This window comes from Ictidomys tridecemlineatus, chromosome 3 (genome assembly GCF_052094955.1).
Source record: "Ictidomys tridecemlineatus isolate mIctTri1 chromosome 3, mIctTri1.hap1, whole genome shotgun sequence".
Taxonomy (NCBI): Eukaryota; Metazoa; Chordata; class Mammalia; order Rodentia; family Sciuridae; genus Ictidomys; species Ictidomys tridecemlineatus.
Genome location: NC_135479.1, coordinates 55345056 through 55368514, shown reverse-complemented (window position 1 = coordinate 55368514; position 23459 = coordinate 55345056). Strand labels below are relative to the sequence as shown.

At 40.8% G+C, this 23459-nt stretch overlaps 1 protein-coding gene and 1 long non-coding RNA gene across 3 annotated transcripts in view; one reads left to right on the top strand and one right to left on the bottom strand.

Annotated features, from left to right (window-relative positions):
- Window positions 1-1498, bottom strand: part of Dnah9 (dynein axonemal heavy chain 9) — a 331866-nt gene extending 330368 nt beyond the window's left edge. The window contains exon 1 of one of the 2 annotated variants that reach the window (XM_040269453.2): window positions 1030-1498. In XM_040269453.2, the coding sequence (XP_040125387.2) occupies window positions 1030-1446 (417 nt within the window). In that variant the 5' untranslated portion in view covers window positions 1447-1498. The remainder of the gene's footprint in view (window positions 1-1029) is intronic. The other variant, XM_005332884.4, reaches the window with a different exon arrangement.
- LOC120884199 (uncharacterized) overlaps window positions 1355-23459 on the top strand; it is a 218645-nt gene continuing 196540 nt past the window's right edge. Inside the window, exon 1 of the long non-coding RNA XR_013436335.1 lies at window positions 1355-1567. This is a non-coding gene — a long non-coding RNA (uncharacterized LOC120884199). The remainder of the gene's footprint in view (window positions 1568-23459) is intronic.

Below are 23459 nucleotides of genomic sequence, written 5' to 3'. Positions count from 1 at the left end.
GTCAAAACAGTTTTAAATATTTAGAATATATGATTAATTACATGTTTTGGCTTTTTAAGCATTTCACGGATGGGAACTTGTCTTCTACTATTTGGTATTCCCATAACATCTAACTGGTTCTCTGTACACACTTGTTTCACAATTGGCAGGACCCAGAGCGTTAGTCTCCAGAAGCACACGTGTCCAACTGGCAAGGAAATTGGCTCCCATTCCAGAAGGTCTAAGTGGCCCAAGAATCCTTTCTGAGCACTCCCATGAAACCTCCTGCATTCTCCAGGGCTCCAGTACAGTGCCACCCAGCATAATCCACACCTCCACCTTCCTCCCTGAATTCCACACAGATCCCTCCAAAATGCCTTCTGGGCATCTGCAAAAGGATGCTCAAACTTCTGTGGGCACAGGGATGGCTTTTGGCAAATGATTGTGTGTGAATGAATGAGGTGAAAATCGAAACCGACACCTCCGTCTAAACTCCTATGCAAAAGTAAAAACTTTGCTTTTCATTCCTCGGGTGCATTAGAAATGCCCCCTTATTCACCACTTCCTGTCCTCAGCCCTTCCTGATTTACAGAAGGGATTAAAAAAATTTGACTTAAAAACCGGTCAGGACTCGGGCACACTTCAGATTCGGGCCTCTTCTCCACTTTGGCTTGAACTGGGACCTGAACTCAAGTCAGCCCCTTCGCGTTCAGCTCTGGCTTGGCCTCCACTCAAGACTTCCTCTGGCTCCCGTCTTACAGCTCACCCATCCCATCCACGCCTACCATGTCTTCTCCTGATTTTAGTTTCCATCCAGCTCCAGCCCTTCCTCTCCCACTCTGCCTCAGCCCCCATTTTCCTTCCTCATTCCAGAATCGAGCTCCTGGTCAGGGCTCCAGCCCTGGCCTGGCGCCTCTACCTATGACCCCGCCCCTTAGCCCTCCCCTGCAGCTTCGCCCCTCCCCCTATGGCCCCGCCTCCGTCCCTCTCGGCTCCTCCCCCTCCCCCACCCCAGTTTCAGCCAGAGCGGGGCCACCAACCCACCCTCACCTCGGAGAACAGCGCAGCCAGGTGCTCCAGAGGCGCCGCGGGCAGGTCCCCGCAGAGCACAGCGCCGCGGAGGCTGTGGGGCCCTGGAGGCTCGGGTCTGGTGCGCAGGAAAAAAAGCCCCTTAGCACGGGCAGGGCCAGACTCGGGTCCCGCGTCCAACCCGGGTCGCACCACCAGGCCCCCGGGCCCAGGCCGCACCACCAGCAGCGGCCGCGGCTCCTCCGCAGCATCGCGCCCCAGGAAGGCCTGGAGCAGCTGCTCCGCTTCAGCCGTCCCTGAGCAGCGCTCCCAGGCTCCCGCCACCGGCCGCAGGCTCTGAGCCACGCAGGCCCCTAGGAGACGCAGTCTCAGGTCGGCGCAGGGTTCCGGGTCCGCGTTCTCCGCTGCGAGCGCGGCCCGCTCCTCCGCGCTCGGCATCGCGCGCGGCCTCCAGCTGCATCGGTTTCCCTAGCGACGGGGACGCGGCCAGGACTTCCCTCCTCTGCTCCCCTCCTATTGGGCACAGGGCTCCTAGACCCGCCCCTTCCAGGCTAATAAGGTAGGCGGGGAGCCGCGGGAATGGGCGGGGACGCGTCGCTGTTGCTAGGAAACGAGCCTAGGCCCCTAGTGAATTGCGGGTTTGGTGGCTTGGAGGTGCTAAAGGGTGACTGTGGAGGGCCATGGCTTATTGGTCGGGTGCATGGATAAGAGGTCAAACATACAAATACTGTTTATTCATATCCCATCGTCTTATATGTAAGAAACCTATAAAACCTAAAAACCTTAAATTGAGCTTTTTATAGGTTTTTTATCGGTGTCCCATATATAGATAGAATGATAGGACATTTTAAGGATCCTTTTGGCTAAGGTCAGATTCAGTTCTTCAGAGGTCTCCAGACGCTGCAAACAGTATGATTCTCTTATCTGTATCCTAAATATGTAATCTAGAAAACTTAAACACAGTGCCAAATCATAATGTAGATGTAAAGAAATTCAGTGAATTTTTAAAATTTATTTCTCACGATGATAACTAAATACTTTATGACAATACTAGTCCAATACAACTTTCTGCAATGATGGAAGCACTCCATATTTGTTCTAGCCACAGGTGTGCCATAAGGGACATGAAGTACATTGGTGCCACTGATGAATTGAAATTTTATTTGAAGATAAATAGGCAAACGTGGCTAATCATTATCATGTTGGGAAGCTCAGCTTGAAACTTTTAATATCAGGTTTTTAAAAATATATTTATTTATTTTTATGTGGTGCTGAGGATCGAACCCAGTGCCTTACATGTGTTCTACCACTGAGCCACAACTCCAGCTCCATAATATCAGGTTTTTTTTTTTAAGTTTACTTTTCAGTGTCTTTCTTTGCCTGTGTTTTAGGCACATGCTTCATCTGCCAAAAGAGTAATCATAATCTGAGATCCCCTTTATTTCCATAGGCAAGGACCCCAATCAGTTCTTCTTATATGTAGTGAAGCTCTTGTAAATCTGAAAGATGTTCAGAGCCTCCTCATCCTGTCCTATATGCAAAACTTATCTCCAAAAAGAAATAGCGTGAAGAGTCTTTCCTAACCTTAGAATTAGCAATTGTCATCTGCTGATTTCTTCTCCATGAACAGGATAAAGAGCTTGGCCCTTTATATGCATGGACGATTAGGGTATATGGGTACCAAAGAAATGGACAAGTGAGTCAGCACGAGGCCTGCAGATTTGTAAGGAGCTCCTTCGGTCCCTCCACTCTGATTTTTGTAACTTCCCAGGGACTGCAGAGTTTCTGGTAAAGTAGATGTTTATAATAGGCTTCAAAGGAGTATTAACAGAATAGCACTTATCAAAGGCAGCTTGGCTAACAAGAGCCCCTCAGGAAAACACCACTGCCTAGAAGGTGAAATGATTGATTTCATAATAACTGGGACACAGGCATTGCTGTGATAAAAAATCTTCACTTTCAAAAATGAATCTTTATGTCTGTAAAGACTGTTTTATCATTGCTTGATTAAACAATAATCGGGCCAATTATGAAGAAAGGGACAAAGTGGGGCACTAACATTATTTTGAAAAAGAATTTAATTGTTGATACTTCAAAAAAGCTTCAGGAAAAAAAAATGGAAATGTCAGAGGCATCTTACATATATAATTTTATATAGTTTCTTTTTTTTTCTTGCACATAGGGAGCATCATTATCATTTTGATACCTAGAGCCTCCAAATATGTCAGTCTCCCTGATGCTTGGTATGCAGAATGAAGTGGGGATCATTCACTTTCAATAAATCCTTCAAATAAAATCTGTGCCATCCCCGTGTGGCTTTTTTCATTTCCTTTGTCCCCTTGCTCCAACATACAAAAAATTAAAACGAAAGAGCCCATGAAGATCGCCTGAAGATGTCTGTCTAAGGTTGAAGGCTCCTCAACATTGCAATCCCAGTTTTTATTTTTTGTTTTCCTCCATAGGATATCTCTCCATTTTGTAAGATTATTTAGGGGAGACATCTCTATAGGATTTATTGAAAATAGTTATTTTCCTTACATTGTATAATTATGATAAGAATCATAAAGCAAAAAAATATATCAATTATCTATTGCTGTGAAACAAATGATACCAAAATTTAGCAGCTTAAATACCAATATACATTTATCACCTCGCAGGGTTTATGATGGATCAGGAATGTTGGAGCAGTTTAGGTGGGTGGTTGTGGCTTAGGGTCTTTTATGATATTGCAGATGTCACCAGGGGCTACATCATTTGAAGATTTGAGTGGGCTTGGAGAAGCCACTTGCAAGATGACTCACTCTCGTGGCTAGCCGGTCAGAGTAGTTGTTTGGCAGGATGCTTCAAGTTCTCAGCATGCAAGAGGGCAAGAGTGTCCTCCTAACATTACATCTGGTTCCCCCAGACCAAGTGGATTGAGAAGAAAAAGAAGCCACAGTGTCTCTTATGACTTAGCTTTGGAAGTCACGCACTGTCATTTCTGCCATAACCCTTTGAGTTACGGAAGTTTGCCCTTGGCAGTGAGAGAGGGAACTACACAATGATGTGAATGGCAGAGGGCAAGAATCAGGGTGACATCTCAGAGGCTGGCATTAAGGACAAAGACATTAAGGACAGTATTGAATTTGCGTAAGATGTTCAGATTAAATAATTTACATTTTTAAAAATTAGGAGCTTGAACTTGTTTCCAGGAGCATACCATTTTGTAAAATCAGAATTTTTGCTTGAAATAACTGCCTGCTCAAGACGTTTAATAATAAGCTCTTTAGATTCTGAGATTCTGAATGGTCAACAATGGCAAGAAGTTTGTTCACACAGGAAGTAATGCAAAATTTAAAGCCCTTTTTACAATTGTTCAAAAATTAGCAGTTGACATCATTATACACAGAATCTAACCGACTGTTCTTTTCTTCTTTGACAAATGTTATGTTGAAATTTCTTGTGATGCTGCTAATGGACATTGAATCGAAGCCAATCTTTCCATATCAAATATTTCAAAATAATGATGAAATACTAATTCAAAGAACATCCATTCATTATTAAGATAGTCTCCTTGAAGTTATCCTTAATGTCACTAAACAAGGACATCAGACATGAATGGGGAGATGTATATATGTGTAGAAGGAGATTACCTGTGACTCCATCTAGGAGACATGCATAAGAACACTAATACTTATATTGTTAATAATGAGACAAAATAATGGGAAGCAAACCAAGTGTCTATCAGTAGAAGGATGGATAAATAAATTATGTATTATTCATAGGATAAGATACCCTACAGCAGTGAAAATGGTAGTCCTGTACATCAATATGGATGAATCTTAAAAGCAGAATATTGAATAAAAAAGGCAAGCTGCAGAAGAATACATTCAGTGTTATATTTACTAAGGTTTTAATCCAAATAAAATGAATAATATTTTGTTAGAGGGGGCATACATAAGTAGTAATGTAAACATGAATAAGGAAATGATTTCACAAAACACAGATTTCAAAGAAACATAGATTGTGAAGGGCACGCAGGCCTTTTAAATTTCTAGGTTTTAGTAATGTTTTATTTCTTGACCTAGCTTGTGGGTCTTCATCTTTATCATTCTTCTTAAGCTGTAGACATATATTATGTATTTTTTTGTGTTCATGTAACTCACTCTCAAAAATAAATAAAAAGGAAATATGTCATCTCACGTAATCTGAATGTTACAGGGAAATTCATTCTGGTTATGAAAATAATTGTATTATTACTCACTTAAACTCTCATAATTCATTTTACTTGTAAAATTACATTCAAACATCTTGACAATTAAATTTCATGATTAAGTCTATTACTGGTGATTTCTTTGTCATCAAATCTAATAGGCAGTGCTCTTTATCTTACTTAAATTCTTGGCTCCGTTCCTATTTGACTCCTGATTCATGTGGAAACATCTTCTTCTTTTGACTTTATGACAAGCACACTTAGTTTTTCTGCCCCCATTCTCTTTGACCGTCTCTAGACTTATTTCAATATTGGTGTTGCGTAGGCATCTGCCTTACATCCTCTGGTCTTCTCCTTTTAAAATCTCTCCTGGTATGAATTTATTCTATGGAATCTTGGGTTATTATCATTTGTATTTTTGGATCTGGTGATGTAAACTGATAGAATGTGCTAACAATTACAAGTAGACAATACATTTTGAAATACTAATTGTGGTTTTTTCATTCCCATTTCTGTGTGCTATCCTTTGGCCATCCACTCAGTGAATTAGCAACACTTAATGCCTCAGGGGAGTGTGGATATAGCCTAAAGCAGTCCGTCGACTCTGAACAGTTTTTAGACATATAGCAGAGACAATAGCAATGAAAGCCATGCTGTTTATTTCCATATATTGCAATAGCCAAGCACTTAGAGGGAGAAAAGGTTTACATTGTTGTGCTTGTCTGTTGCAGTTGAATATAGAGGACTGGAGGTTAGAGTTTATTTGCTAAATCATAGATTGGATAAGAATGCAGGGCCCTATGATAAGCAGACTTCCTTACAAAAATGAGAGCTTTTCCTGACTTGGGGAGAGGGGTTGAGGAACCAAGGAGAGAAATATGGAACACACTGAAATTAAGAGTCAAGCCTGAGCCACATGCCTGTGATCTCCGTGATGAAGGAGGCTGAGGCAGGAGGATCGCAAGTTTGAGACCAGCCTAGGCAATTTAGTGAGACCCAGTCTCAAAATAAAAAAATAAAAATAAAAAAGACTAGGGATGTAGCTCAGTGGTAAAGTCCAAAAACAAACAGACAAACAAACAAACAAATAAATAAATAAATAAAATCCATTTGTTTAGTCTCTCAAGCTGTCACTCTTGGTTCTTAAATGTGACTTTTGTGGCTACGGAATATGTACCTTCTCCATATGCTGATACAACTATTTATTGTCTACTAGTATATACTTACCAGAACCCAATCTGTATTTAGTTTTGCAGGGTTTTTTTTTTTTTTTTTTTTTTTGTCAGAACTGGGAATTGAAACCAGGACCTTGTACATGCTAGGTAGGCTCTTTCTCTCACTGTACCAGTGGGCTATACCTCCAGCCCTTTTAATTTTGTTTTGAGGCAGGCTTTCACTAAGTTGCTGAGGCTGGCCTTGAACTTCTAATCCTTCTGCCTCAGCTAGCATTACAGGCATGAACCATACCCAGCTAAGTTCCATTGTTTATACCATTTCTGTTTTTCTGTTTCGAATTGTGCAAGGACAGTGAGGATCTGGAGTATGGGCTAGGGTTAAACTAGAGGATAGGACAGGATGAAGTGTTACTTTAGCTCCCATGATTGACATCAGGAATCAGAAAATTCAACTCACTGCTTGTTATTGCAAATACAGTTCTATTGAAACACAGCCCACTTCTTTATGTATTGTCTATGGTGTTATTTATTTCTTCACAGAGTGCACAGTTGAATAGTTGTAACTTTACAGGAATTATTTGGCCCTAAAGCCTAAAACATCTAACTCTTTATCAAAAACAGCTTGATTAGCAACTACCAAATCTTTTGATGGGTAAAGACTCCAGCAAGGGAAGGTATAGAGCAGTCTGTTTCATTAAGTAAACCTCAAGATGTCCTTTGCTATAAAACAGGACTCTACCTGCTCTTTTTGTGACTGTTCACTATTTTTTTTTGGGGGGGGACTACTTCCACCTCTTGGACTCTCCTTTTTTTTTAATCAGCTTTTTCACCATTGCAATTAAAAAAATACATGACAAGAATAATTTTAGAGGAGGGAAACATTTATTTTCCCTGAGGTGTCAATCCATAGCTTCCAAATTCATAGTTCAGGGCCCAACATCATGGCAGGACATCATGGCGGAAGGATGTGAAAGAGAAAAGTAGCTCAGACCATGGGAACAAGGAAGCAGAGAGAGAGGGCTGCACACTCCAGAGACAAAATATAAACCCAAATGTCATGTCCCCAGTGACCCACCCCCTCCAGCAACATCCTACTTACTTACAGTTGCAACCAAGTTAATCCATATCAGTAGATGAAGCCATTTATTAGGTTATACCTCTCATAACCTAATGTCACCTCTGAGTGTTCCTGCACTATCTCAGATAGGAGCCAAACCCTAACACCCTTCCACTCCATTCCCAGTCCAGGTACTAATGTTGTGCTCAACTCCCAACTCTATGCCTCATGATGTGACTTGGCCTGAGCTCTGTGTGTTCAGTGTCCTGGTCTTAAGTCATCGGGCCGGTGATGGCATGTGATTCCAGCAGCTCAGTAGTCAAGACCTGAGTCTCAGTTGGATTGCTGAGGTAAACAAGAACTTCCTATGTTCTCCTGGACTCCAACCAAGGAGGATGAAAGACAAAACTCATCATGCAGGCATCCAGGCTCCACAAAGGGAAGAACTATCTGGAAATGGAATCAAGACAATGGAAATGGAACCAAGAGATGACTCTTTGTGATTGTGGAATTCTTGGGTTTCGGGATGAGCTTTAGCTCTTAGATATGTTCCTTTTGATTTTGGAGGAAATTAGACTTCTTAGAGGCCTAGGGAGTTAGCCTTTCTGATGCATATCAGAGAGATATGCAAATGCTAACACAATAATTGGGGGTTAAGGAAGAATAGAACTACTTTGGATTAGACAAAGGGGAATTGAAGGGAAGGAAGGGAGAATGGGAACAGGAAAGACAGTAGAAGGAATTGGACATTACTTTCTTATGTTCATATAGGAATACACAACCCATGTAATTCCACATCACGTCCCACCAGATGAATGGGAAGTTGTACTTTATGTATACTATATCAAAATACATTCTACTGCTATGTATAGCTAAAAGGAACAAAAACAGAAAGAAAGAATGAAAGAAAATAGGTGCCAGTGACGTTGGAACAATAATAGATCCAGCGCACCCTCTGGACAGATCAAGACATTCTCTGCCCAGTAGGTCAGCTTCAGTTATGTTTTCTGTCCTTCTTAAATAAGAGTCACAACTGATGTAAGTGGCGAGTAAAGAGAAGTTTTAATTTAATTCCAGATGTTAATTGGTAAGGGGGCAGGGTTCATCAAGGAGACAGGAGAGAGAGATAAGATAAAAAGGGGGGACCGAACTGGCATAATCCCATAGGAGATGTGAAGGGTAGACCTTCACTGCTTTGCTTAATACACAAAGATTCCAGATCACATAGCTCTTGTTTCTCATCCTGCTTTTGAATAAAGGCAGTAAACCAGAAATTAATACGGGTAGGTTTCCCTGTGTTTATCCACTGTTCAGTGTTTAATTCCCAGGAGGATGAAAGAAAGACCTATTTAATTAAACGTGCTAAACAATAACAATCCTCACTTGCTTTTCACCATATTTGTCTTTGCAAAAAAATAAGCTATGAAAAGTCAACGAAGCTATTTTTAAAAATGAGTTCCACACACTTCTTAATTATAATAATCTGTAGAATGTAACTGTCCATTTTTCACCCCAGGATATGGGTGGGCAGAACAAGGAACGCTGCAGACTAAGAAGCACACACACACCTTCTTGACTCTTTGTGATTGTGGAATTCTTGGGTTTTGGGGTGAGCTTTAGCTCTTAGATATGGTCCTTTTGATTTTGGAGGAAATTACACTTCTTAGAGGCCCAGGGAGTCAGCCTTTCTGATGGCACTGGGCTTATAAATTTGTAAAGTATGTACTCATTTGTGAATGCACAAGTGAGTGAATTCATATATGCATTGTTAAAAGACTAAATAATCATGTACACCTCAGTGGTGGTCAGGTAGAGGGGTGTCATTTTGCTTCTAGGATGCAATAAACCATTGTCTACGGAGAGGAGCTTTCCAAGGGGTTAGGGATAAGTGCACCTTAAAGGTGCTGCTCTCTATGCCAGTGGTTCTCTACTGCAGCTGCACCCTGAAATAGCCTGAGGATATTTTAAAATATTGACAGGGACTGCCACTGTCACTCAGTGGTAGAACATGCTTAGCATGCACGAGGTCCTAGAGTGCATGGGGGAAAAAGAAAAGAAAATCACTAGTTTCTTGCCCTAGTGTAACTGAAGCATTATCTGGGACAGGGTCCCAGTCTTGGGTGTATGTTAAAAGGTCTTCAGGTGATTCCAGTGGAAGCTTTTCCCTCTTTAGGGCCAAACTAATGGGGAGAGCTGACTCCCCTCTTTCTTCTTTTTTAAATGTAATATATTATATATATATATAATATATTTATATATATATATTATATAATGTGTAAAATATAATAGTCTTCCTCTTTAAATAATATATATACTTAATGCATTTACAGTTTTAAATATATATGCATATATTTTTACATTTTATGTGTGTGTGTATATATAAAACAAATATAAAAGAATAAATAAAAAGAACCAATTTTCAAAAGCTTAAAAATAAATACATAAAATTGGCCAATTGTGTAGATGGTAGTAACCCTGAGTTCCTCCTATTAGAGCAAGGGGCAGTTCTGCTTTAGGGATAAAATAGCCAGACTGCCAACCAGGTGTGCTTGCTTGCCAGAGTTGTTTGGTAGCATACCCTTCTGCAGAAGAAAAGCTGGTCTTGCCAAGCTACCTCTGAGCTCCTGTGTGATTCCTTGTGGTACCCTGGTATTTCTAATGGCATTAAACCAGGGCCTCATGTACCTCTACTACTGGGCTATATCCTCAGCCTTCCTCTCTTTCTCTGACTTAACATGTCTTCGTCTGTTTTTCTACCTCTACCAGTCTTCCTTTGTTTCTTCAGACATTTTTTGTGTGTGTGTTTGTGTTTGTGTGTGTGTGTGTGTGTGTGTGTGTGTGTGTGTTACTGGGAATTGAAACCAGAGGCATCTACCCTGAAATGCAACCCCAGCCCTTTTATTTTTTATTTTGAGATTGGCTACATTTCCCAGGTTGGCCTTGAACTTGTCAGCCTTCCTGAGTAGCTGGAATGACAGGCATGCACTCTGCTCAAAAACATTCTTACTTTATAAATCTGGAGAGGGGACAGAGACTCTAAGAGAAGACTAAGTTCCCTCTTCTTCCACTTGCTGCTTTAAGATCCCTTCGGATTCAGAGGCCAAAATTGAAAGGACTTGCAAGAGCTCTGGAGTGGGAAGCTGATCCCAGCTTGAAGCAACCCTGGGGTACAATGGTCAGGTCTGCTTTGCTCATGGCCTACGCTCGTGGTTCTCAGAGTGTGGTTCTGGGCAGTCAGCAGCAATAGCAGCTCCTGAGAACTGATGAGAAATGTGAATTTTCAGTCTCCAACTACCTCTCCTGAAAAGGAAACTCGAGGAGTGGGTATGTCACCAGAGGAGAATTGCAAGAAGTCCTGAGATGGGGTCCTTGACTCAGGATGAGTGGAAATTCTTGACAAACATCCCAGAAAATAATTTAAGGATGTATCAGGGACACAATCAGGGATTTATTTAGGAAAGCAAGGAAGACTCACTCAAGGAAAATTGAGGTTATCTCTAAAGTAAGAAGCAATGCCTTGGTCTGGGGTTCAAATTTTTTTATGGAGGGACACAACAAGGGGGTTGAAATAGAGGCAGAGTCAGGGTGGAGGTACACAGTTTCACACCAGCTTTCCTTGAGCTCATGCCTTCCCCTGGCATTATGCTACATACACTCTGTGGGCAAGGGTGTGGGTGCAAGGACATAGCCTAGGTTTCTCAAGAGTTTCTCCTTTTGCCTTCCAGTGGTTTGTGGGCAGGTTTCTTGCATTCCAAGGATTCATGGACACTTCTCTTTTGAGACTCAGTGTATCTCCTATTTCAGGTTTCAGCCAATGTGTTTTGAAAACACTTCCAGGTAATTTTGCTGTGTGCTGAAATTTGAGAACCAGGCTCCATGGGAGGAACATTTACTGGTTTCCTCTTCGCAGGCCTCTCTGCCATGAATAGAAGTTCTCCAGGCCTCTGAGCTCACAATCTGCTTGGGACCTATGTTTATCCAAGTAAACAATGCTGCTTGCTGAAAGCCACAAGTCCAAATCTCAGTGACATGTGTGGAAATAAACAAAGACCACCCAAGTGAGACGCTGCAAAGCTATTTAATCAAAGTTTACCGTTGAGGGAGCATCCACCATTGATTGTGCTTGGGGGATACTTGCTGGCAGGCAGAGGAGTGGGAAAGATTTGCAGTGTCAGGAAGGGATTGTGTCAGGTGTACCCTGATTGGAGGTTCTTGGCCTGTAGGAGCTGCTCCCTAGAAATGGGACATTCCTGTGACAGGCTAGAGATGCATATTTGTCTTACTGAGTTGGCAGTAGGGGCAAAAATTAGGAAACTAATTAAAATTAGAAAACATTGACTATGATGTTTACATTTTTTATAGCAACTTGATTAGGTTACAGGATGATTATACAAATAATTGATAAAACATTATTTCTGCTTGTGTCTTAAAAGTGTTCCCAGAGGTTGCCAATGAAATGGGTGGACTGGTATGTAAAGCAAATGGCCCTCCCCAATGTGGGTGGGCAACTCTTAAAAAACAATGTTTAGATGTTGTTGTTTTTTGTTTTTTTCCAGCAAAGTAAATAGTAAAAGTAAAAGAATAAGAATATTTCCACGGCCTATGTTTTGAAAAATGGGCATGGCTCTCAGCACTATTAAAACTGGTGGATCTTCAGTGACCTTATAAAAGGGGAATCACTAGTATGGCCAACTTACAGAGGAAGAAAGGCCCAGAGGATAAGTTACTTGCCCATTATAATCTAGCTGGCAAGTGACGGTGCAGGCAAGTTGAATCCCAAATCTACCATCTAAACACTACTCTAAAGTCTGTGTCTGACAAAAATATAGGTCCAGGGAAGGTTTCTCACCCAAGAGGCAGGATTCACAGGCCTTGAGAGGAAGCATCTGTCTCAGGCACTGTAAGAAGGACATTGGAAGTGTAGGATGTGGGAAGTCCGGATGAATGATCAGGGTGTGCAGAGGTGGTGGGAGAAGTGCCTCTTCTAGGTATGGAAGTGCTTCTCATAGGACCCAGGGTGTTTATGCCCTTGGACCTGGCCAAAGAGCAGTTATAAGGCTAATGTATTTTTCACAGCTTTATTTAGGAATAATTCACATATAACACTCTGCCCACATTTAAAAATCTGAAAGATTTTGGCATGGCTATACACCCACAAAACTGTCAACATGATCAAAATAGTGAACATAGTTATCCCCTCAGAGTTTCCTTGGGCTAATATCTCAGTTTACCTCTCCTTATTGCCTCTTGCCCCCAGAAATACTGATCTATTTTCTGTTTGTCTAGATTTTATACATTTTCTATAACTTTATATAAGTAGGATCAAGGAATATGGGCTCAGGGCTGACTTCCTTCACTTGGCATAATCATTTTGTGATCTACCATGTTACTGTGTGCATCCAAAATCCATTTCTTTTTATTGTTGAGCGGTGTGCCATTGTATGGATGTACCACACTTATTTACCTACTCATCTGTTGATGAACATTGGGGTTGTTTCCAGCTTTTTGTTACTATACGTTTTTATATGGACTTATGCTTACATCTCTCCTGGGTAAATACTAAGAAATAGAACGACTGGACTGGTAGATATGTGCTTATCTTTAAAAAAGTTCTGCTCAACCGTATTCCAAAGTGCTTGTCCACATTATACTTTGAATATAGCCCTTGCTGCTCTGCCATGGCAACTTATTTTTAAAACAGACAGGTTTCTTTCTCTTCCTCTCTTCCTAATCTTTCCTCCTCCCTAATCTCAGGGGACATGGGATTACCTTTCTTCCCCATTTTATTATTATTCCTACATGAAGGCAGATTTATCTGTCCTAGAGCACAAGAAGTAATCCAGAATTTGGGGACAGTACCAGAAGATCACAGAAATGACTATCTCCCAAATTAACAAGTGAATTACAACTCCAATAGAGAACATGTGGAATGTAGCCTTTGAATCACCTCTTTCAAAGTCCCCTGTTCCTGCTGATGGGCAGAATTACAGCTCTGGGATAGGAGTCCCCTGTGCTGCTTCTTTGCCAGAAAAGCAATAAACCTTCTTTTTTCATTTTCTCAAAACCCTGTTCTCATTATTGGATCGGCATCGGGGACCAGGACTGAGCTTTTGGTAACACTTGTACCATCTTACGTCCCAGGTGGCAGTCAATGAGCATTTTAGCTCTTCTATATCCTTGCAAGCTGTTGCTATGATTAGTCTTTTTAATTTTTTCAATTAAAAAAATTAATAGTTTCACTGTGCTTTTAATTTGTATCTCCTGAATGATTAAATGAGGTTGAGTGTATTTTCATATTCTTAGTTGACATGCACACATCTTCTTTTGTAAAGTGCCTGTTTGAATATTTTAGCTGGTTTTTTTTTTTTTTTTTGGCGAGGCTGTTTGATTTATTTTCTTTTGAGAATTGCTTATATATTCTGGATACAAGTCCTCTATCAGATATAAGGTTTGCAAGTACTATTTTTCCCCAGGCTATAACTTGTCTTTTTGTTTTCAAAATTCTTTCCAGACAGTGAGCTGGAGCAATCACAGGGCTCACCTTGTCTGTTTCCCATCTTACAGGGATCTCTGTCTTTTGTTACCTGATATCCAATTTATTCAGGCTATTGTTTCATATACATATATATGAAATATATATGACATATATATGTATTTGTATTATGTATATTTTAAAATTTATGGTTTAAATATGAGTTATCCCCCAAAGCCCTTGTGTTATTGCAGGAATATTCAGCGGTAAAGGGATTAGATTATGAAAGCTTTCACCTAATCAGTCCATCCTGGTTTGAATGGATTAACTGGTGATAATGTAGGCAGGTGGGTGCCTTCTCCTCTAGAGGAGGCAGATCACTGGGGACATGATCTGGAAGTTGGCATCTTCCTTGTGGTCTACTTCCTGGCTACCAAGAGCAGAGAGGTGTCCCTCTGCCACACTCTCCTGCCCTGATGTTCTGCCTTACCTTATGCCCAGAGCAATGGAGTCCACTGATGGTGGACTAAATCTCTGAAACCATGAGCTCCAAATAAACTTGACCTCCTCTAAGTTGTTCTTGTCAGGTGTTTTGGTTTCAGCAATGTAAAGTTGACTAAGGCACACACATACACATATATACTCCCAATTTTTTTACTTGTTTCAGGTGAGAGGATAAATCTCATACCAGTTATTTCATCTTCTACACAAATAGAAGTCCCTGAAAGCCAGATTTCAGAAGCTTTAATATACAAGGGAGACTAGAGAATCTCTTGATTGACAAGAGGTATACCCATTGCAGGAATGTAGGATGGTTTAGCACTCTCTGAGATAGGAGAAAAATGTATATAGTTACATGGTTAACTATACATTCCCCATACACAACTATTGTATAGAAAGTAAGTCACCATCTATTCTAACATTGATTGAACTTACTCTATTCTAAGTGCTATTTTAAGGTTTTTTAAAAACCTATTATTTTATCCTCAAAAAAAAACCCCCATGAATATGTACAATTGTAACTTCTATTTTGTAGATTAGTTGACCAAAGCATGAAGATCTTAAATGTAAGGCCTTTGGATAGCAAGTGTCTTAGCTTCAAAGCCAAAGCCTCTTCTACTCTCTTATGCCATCTCTTGTTCTTTGCAGGAAGATTTCTCCCAACTGAGTTTTATATCCACTAGGGATAGATGATATCGAAAACCTACAGGTATTGACTACCACCCTGACAAATATGAAAACAGGAAGATTTGTGTCTTCCTCGGTGGGATTGACAAGGCCTATCATGTGAAACTTCCTGGGATGACATTTCAAACGAAAGCTGCTGTTTTATGGGGCCTAGATGGCTTTCTGGTGCATCTAGTGAACTGATTTGGGGCTGGAGATGACCTTAATTTCTGGGGAGAAACAGAAGAGAGAGTGATGCTTGGCCTAGAGGCAACTTAATTTTCACAGTTGTGGATTTGTCGGTCTCATCAGAGTCTGAGAGCAAAATCAAAGAGACAGTGACAATAGTAGTAAAGGGTGAGCTGTTCACTTCATTGGTCATCATGGGGGTCAGAAGAGATCAGATACAACTAGAAAGGCAGAATATAAAGGTGATGGCAGAACTGTAGACTTTCCCTGGACTTCACTGATTTTTCCAACAAAGGCACAGCATAGCCTCATGAACCCAGAAAAAATAGAGGAATGTCTGGTCTCCAGGGGGTGAAGAATCTCATAGCTGCTCACAGACTCTCTTTCTTCCCCCACATACCCAATTTAAGTTCAAAGAGAATGGCCTCTGCCCTCCATTGGCTAAATCCAAGTCTTGGGGGTTAGAGCTTTGAATGAACAAAAAGGACACCCTCCCTCCACAAGTCCAGAGAGGAAGAGATGGTTGGGATGGCTCAGAGTGGAGGGAGGAGCCAACCAGCTCAATTTCACCTGGGCTGTCTATACGGTGGCACTCTCCACCCTACCTGCCCCCATATATACATTTGAACCTGCTTATTTGCAGGATTGAGTAAATAAGACTGGGCTACAACTTTTCTTTTCTAAAAGAAAGGCAGGCCATTTCGCTGCTGCAACTAAAAGACCCAGAGGTCTTTTAGGGTCTTAGTCCCTAGAAGGCCAGATCCCTTTCTCAGGGCTCCAGGCAAGACTGAACATCATGGTGGAGAGTGTGACAAAGGGAAGCAGTTCACTTCATAATCAGGAAACAGAGAGAAACTCCATGTGCCAGATCCCAAAATATGCCCCATAGCCACACCCCCCAATGAAGTAATTTTCTCCAGCCACACCCCACCCACCTCCAGTCACCACCCAGTTAATCCCATCAGGGATTAATTCACTGATTAGGTTAAGGCTATAACCCAATCATTTCTCCTCCAAACCTTCTTTCATTGTCTCACGCATGAGCTTTGGGGGGGATACCTCATATGAACCATAACACCATTTTCTTTCTCCTTTTTGCTTTTCTTTCTCTGAGATCTTTCTTCTTTATGGTTAGCCTCAGCTGACCTGGAACATTCCTTGAGATGGAGTTGCCTGGGTCTGTGAAGGGCTGGCATTCTGATCCAGACCACTGTGTCCTTGGCTTCAGAAGAGTCAGTCTCCCCAGCGGCCCCCATCTTATTCTTCATTCAGCTCTTAACCATAGGAATCTTCCATGAATTTCAGCTGAGTTCAGTAAAATTCTACACAGGCCTCAGACAATAATAAATGTTTATTTCCTTTGTTCTCTTTTCATTGCCTATATATTCCTCAGTGAGAAGGAATATATTTTTGCAGTGAGAAGTAGAAGTTTGAAGAGGTGGTTGAAATGTTGGGGATTTAGTATTTTATCTTTCTGCTGTATTTTGAGGATTTTAATCAACTGCCACCACAATGTTTTCTTGGTGACACAACTTCTCAGGGGCCTCAGTGCTACCAGTGGGAGCAAAGAATGGTTCAGCTAAGAATCTTCAGAAGCTTTACTGTGAGAAAAATCATCATGGAGGTGAGCAAAATGATATCTCAGAGCCAGTTCAGCAAACCCAAGTTTCTCAGCGGTTTAAATAGATTATGTTCTGCCCATATTGTACAATGAGGTAGAATTTATCCCCAATCTTCTTTCCTATTTCCCTTTTTATTTTATTTTTTATTTCTGTGATAGTGGAGAGGGAACCCAGGGACTCTCTACCACTGAGCAACATCCCAGCCCTTTTTATTTTGAGTCAGGGTCTTACTAAGTTGCCAAAACTGCCTTCAAAACTTGAGATCATCCTGCTCAGCCTCTAAAGTAGCTGGTATTATAGGCATGCACCACTGTGCCTGACTATCCCCAATTTTCAATATTGCAAAGAGATGTTTATTGTCTAGATTTCTTGTCCATGATCTTGTGGGCTCCCGAAATAACCCTGGCCATTCCCCTCAGGTCAATGTATTACTCATTTATTGGTACCAGGACTTTCAGAATTATAGGTGTCAAGCCAAATACTCATTGTGAGTAGTTAAGAGCTGCCCTAGATCTGGGAAGGGAAGGAATCCATGTTCTGACTATTTGATTTGGAGATTATGTGTTTTCAGTCAACCAGCCAAACTGTGGTTGAGAGATATTGTTTACTCAGAGCTCATTGACCCATAGAATGCTTTCTTTTAAAATGTGTTAATTGACATCACTTTAAAATCAGCATGTTCTTTAATGCTTTAAAAATACAAAATACGGGTTGGGTCATTCTGGGCTGCTATCTGTACTGTTATGATGGAGCTGAAAAGTACAATTCTCTTTAGATGAGACTTTTGCTCTTCAATTTGACAAAGTCTTTATCATCTCCTAATGAATCTAACAAATATAATATTAGGCAAAAATTAATGAAAGACTAAGAATGGTGTCTCCCTAAAGGCAGTAGTAGTTGACTTATTTGTAAGGGATATAACAGGGAGCGATGGGGACTGAACAGACTGTGGAGGGCATGTCATTTATAGAGGACAGCTGCCACTCACCCAGACCACCCCGCCAACATTGCAACCCCTAATCTACTAATTCTCCAACTACATATAGAATTGTTGCAGGAAAAGAAAGAAACTTCTAGAGCGTGATAAAAGCTCTGTTCTAGAAAACAAAGAAAAAGGGTGCAGGGGCTGGGGTTGTGGCTCAGTGGAAGAGCACTTGCCTAGCATGCATGAGGCACTGGGTTCGATCCTCAGCACCACATAAAAACAAAATAATGTGTCCACCTAAAACTAAAGATGTGTGTGTATATATATATATATATATATATATATATATATATATATATATATATTTTTTTTTTTTTTAAAGGGTGCAGGGCTAAGAGTAGGCTGATGGTAGACATTGCCCTTTAAGGTGAATGCACAGGACAGTCCCTCCCAGTTATTCTGAACTCTTCCTAAATTAAGCCAACCCCTGTGTGAATATTGTGACACCGTTAGAGAAGAGGCTTCTTATTCAGAAGGGCTTAAAACACTTCCTGCTGTTTCTAGGAATGGATAGCATCTTTAACCAAACTGTCTCCAACCCCAACCCTTTTAAAAATTAAAAGAATAAATCCATTGAGAAAGCAATACATTCTCATTATAGAAAATTAGGAAATCCATAAAAGTACAGAAAATTTTGAAATTACCTAGAGTCCATATCACTGTTAATAATTTGGAGAATTTTTTCCCCAATCATTTGCCGTGCTCCCACCACACTTCTATATGTGTGGCACACATTCATAAGTAATGATCCAATTGTCACCAGAGAACTGAGAAATTCCCAGAGAGAGGGACCTCAACTCTGGACAGTGGAGTCCTTGGAGTGCATGATGGAAAAGAATTTTAGCCCAAGCCAGATAGAGACACAAACAGGTTTATTTAGGAAAACAGATAGACATTCAAGGGAGAATGTAATCTATCTCAGGGAAGAGACATTTTGGGGGATAAAGTAAAAATTACTCTTTGAAGGACCAATGTGGGCCATCTCCATAGAGAGACAGCCCCTGCTGGTGTGGGGGCTGGGCTAGAGGGGGGGTCAGGTCAGAGTGACACAATTTCATGCCAGTTTTTCAGCACTTGGGCATTGTCTTCATGTTATTTTTACAGACAAGGACATAGGTCCAGGGCACAGGCCAAGGGCTCAGGCTGAGGACATGGGATGCTTTGCTTGGGAATGCTTGTTTGAATTTCAAAAGTTCATAGGTGTTTCGTATATTACAAGTCTCATGGGTATTTCTCTTGAGACTCAGTTTATCAATTCTTATCTCACTATATTTGTAATATATATATATATACTGATATTTTCTGAACATATGAGTAATATACACCTCTTATATAAATTTAGAAAAATAGAAAACATAAAAAACACTAAAAAATAATAGTACTACCACCTAATGATAAAATAATTGATTTATTGGAATATTACTCAAGATTTTGCATGCATGTGTACACATTCTCTCTCTCTCTCTCTCTCTCTCTCTCTCTCTGTCTCTCACACACACACACACACACACACACACACACACACACACACACACACACAATTAAGACTTTTAAGCATAATATACATCAGAATAATCCCGATCCTAAACAGAAGATAAGTGGAAGGGGGGATGTGTGGCAAATACGACCTGTTGCTAAGTAGTTGATTAGTCTATATTTGAAAAAAATCAATGATGCAGATCATTCAATATAATTTTTGAATAACTGGAAAATGATTCAAAAGAATTCCATGACTACTATATTGTTCTCTGCAAGTGAATCTAAGGACAGGCAAAAATTCAGTAAATCTCACTATGCTCCTCATGGGATTCCCTGCCTACAACTCTGAAGCGTAGCCTTGCAGTTACTCCTGTGCTTCCCATGGCCTCCCAATGGCTTCCTGTCCTTAGGATCAGGCCAGACTCCTTAATAGTGGGGCCCAGAGTAATTCCTGCCCACAAGAGATGGTGTAATGATCCAACGAGTGAATGCATGCACAGTGGTTTGGAATAGTGCATACTGCCCATTGGCACTGCAGGAATGTCAGCTTTCATTGTCAAGCTTTTCTACCTCCGCCATACATACCCCATACTGTGTGGGACAAGGTTCTGGGCAACCCCAGGTTCATATTATTAAGTAAGCTCTGGTTCCTGCAGAATTTTCTCTCTTTAATTTTTAGTTTGGAAATTGAAGAGAAAGACTGCCCTTGGTCTGGTCTGAGGCATGTGCCTGCATGGGTGGCTGGGGAAGGGTTGGAGTCTGTTATGGGGAAATGTGTGTGGTAGACTGTGAGCCAGGTTGATGCAGAACAATAAGTCAGAGGTGCACTTATCACCCCTACCTCCTGCCACCTATCTTGCTCTCTCTTGGAGATGTTCTGTTCTTCGTTTATAAAAGTCTTGTCCCTCTTTTCAAGGGTACAATGGAATTTCCCATCCCTGTAATTTTACATTCCTCCTTCTTGAGTATAATATCCCTCTTTTTAGTCTGGGTTATTTTGCCTCAGCCCTGTGCCAGGTGTGTTATCTGCATGACCATTGTGGCAGGCAAGTCCACCTAGTGTGTCCTCCCTAGACAACTCTACCCTTTCTTCCTATCCCCTACGCTTCAGGTTTTTCTTAGAAAATAAGAAGTCATTTTGTTAATTCTCTAGCTTAATAATGGATAGGTCTAGTCCATTATAATGTGAACTTTAAAATGACTACAAAACTACAACTTCTTCTAGTCTCTGACTCAGACTTACTTTGGACTGGCCAGTGGCCATGGGAAAGAAGGACTGCTTCTCTATTTCCTCTGTCTGGAGCTACTCTTGCTCCTTCTCCTCCTCTTCCTCTCTCTCCTCCTTCCCCTCCCCCTCCCCCTCCTCTTCCTCCTCCTACAGCGTTTAGTCTGCCCCTGGGGGCTATGCAAGGTGTGATGTTGTGGCAGATTGAACACAGAAACAGACATCAGAATCTGGTCATCTTCTGGTACTGTTCTTTAATGTCTATTAAAGAACTTTGCAAAAAAAAAAATTTGAAACAACTCCACTCCCCATAACTTACTTTTTGGAAAATGTAGTTATTTGTGATCGAAATGTTAACATAAATAGCATAATCCAATCATTATGGATGTATTGTTGTTGTAAAATCAATTAGTAAATATACTTTTTAAATTTTATTGACAGATTATAATTGCACATATTTATGAGGTACAGCAAAGTGATATTTTGGTATATTTATACGTTGCATATCGATGGAAGGATATTTAGGTTCTCCATCATCTCAAACATTTATCTCATCTTTGTGATGGGAACATTTAAATTTTCTCTCCTCTAGCTATATTGAAGTATGCAATACAATGCTATTAACGACAATCACCCTTTGGTATACTAGAACACCCGACTTATTCCTTCTTTCTGGTTGCAATATTATTAAATACATTTTAAAAGTTCTTCATTTTAATTTCAAGTGTAGTAAACATATTTAGATATGTGCTACACAAGCAAAAGCTCACTAGGGTTCTCAATAATTTTGAAGAGCGTGTGAAGAGTTCCTGAGACAAAAGGGTTTGACAACCACGGTTGAAAGGCTTCAGATACAAATATACGAGCTTCAGACTTTATGGCTATAACTCAAATGTGCAGACCTGTTCTTGTCTCTATTTATCTGCAGTGGTGGTCCTTTGCTATGAGCTGTGACATACCCAGTCTTTGGAAATATCTTTCAAATTCCCAGCCAGGGTACTCATTTTCTGGGTATTATGTGCTGGAGACCTGGGGTTGAGTGGGGCACCCCCTCTCTGTGTGGTCCCATCTTGCTTGTGTTGCTGTGCTGCCACATGTTGGCATGGAACATTCATCAGGAGCATACTTCCCAGAGGTCTAGGCAGAAAACCATTTAGAAGTCCATTCTGTCCTCAAATCCTCCAAACTAAATGGGTGATTCTGTTGTCTGCTTCTTCCCATCCCCTATGAGCCCATCCATGGGGTGTGATCAGGGTTGGGGCTTTCTCAGAGATCTAAAAATTTCCTCTCTTTGATTGGCTCTGAGACTTTTTTCCCCAGTGAGGGAAGATATGACTGTCTGTCCTTTATAGCAGGACCTGTTCCTCCCACATCATGTATGCTATTTCCTCTGTTAAAAAAAAAAAAACTTATTGTAAAAAAACCCTCAAGTTTTCCAAGCTTGATTCACTGATACTCAAAAGTCAGCTTTCAATGTTAAATATAAGATTCTCTCTTTTCCCTAGGTGACTCCTCTTCCCAGTGCATGACAACTTTGGCACTGTGAGCTTGAAAAAGTCCATTTTGAAAGTCAGGCTCATGAAGACTTCCTCCTCTGGTCTCTAACTTTTTCCCTAGGATCGGTGTAGGTAGAGGGTTACTGTTATTGTTATTGGTGGGGGGAAAAGGAGTAGAAGGGAAAGGGGGGGTAAAGCCATCAGAGTTTAAAATTGTCATTCTGCTGCAGGGTGTGTGTGTATATATATATATATATATATATATATATATATAATTTTATTTTATTTTTTATTAGTTACACATGACATGGAATATTTTAATGTGATCCCACAGAATCTACCATCTGAAGTCATGCCCACCATCTTCTCTGGAGACCTGGGATTGGAACTAAAGAGTAGATGCTTTTTCAAAGGATACTTTCTCAACATTTCAGACATGTCCCACTATAAAGAAGCTTATTTCATTTTCTGAAAATTGGCTGCAACTCTAGAATGGGTGATTCCCACCATTTCTTAGTATCTGATTCAAGTTTCTTTGACCACTGATGATGGAATAGGATCTTTTCCCCAGATGTAGCATATTATATTTTTAAAAGAGACCCACAGCAATATTGCCCATCAACTTTCTTCTCTTACAATGAACCTTGCTATACACTTCCTTCAAACAAGCCATCTGTTTCCTCTCTCTTCTTGGATCTGGGAAGAACTGCACAAATACTTAACCCAAAGAGTATAGTCTGTGACTTCTGAGACTACATCATATAAGAAGATACGGCTTTTGGCTGGGTTGTTCTCCTAATCTCTCTCCTACCTGTTCCTCTCTTCCTCTCTCTCTGGACACATGCTCTTAGAACTCAGCTGCTATTGTTAGGAGGGACCTCTGGTGAACATTCCAGATGATGGCTCCTTTTCCTCTTCTTCCTATCAGGGCCAGCGGATAACTAGCAATAGCAGTCAGGCATGTGCATGAGAAGCTCTGAAGATGATTTCTGCTTCACTCACTGTCTGACTACATCCGTGTACTAGATCCCAAGTAAGGACTGTTTGGCCAAACCCAGTTGGCTTCCGGTATCATGACAGCCAATAACAATAAATAGTTGCTATTGTTTTATGCTATTACATCTTGGGGCATTTTGTTATTAAACAACAGATAAACGATACACAAAAGAAGTTGTGGAGATTTTTGTATTTTCTCCCAGCAGTGTTGGAATTGAGGCACAGAGAGATTATGCCAATTAGCCACAAGAGCTGGAAGATTATGCAGACCTAAATACTGAAGGTTTATCCATATGTGAAAGGAACTATGCAAATGAGAAATGGGAATTTTCAGAGAGGGAAATGAAAGGGCGTGATGGAAGTTTGAAGACTTTCTACTTCTTAGCTTCTGTAAGG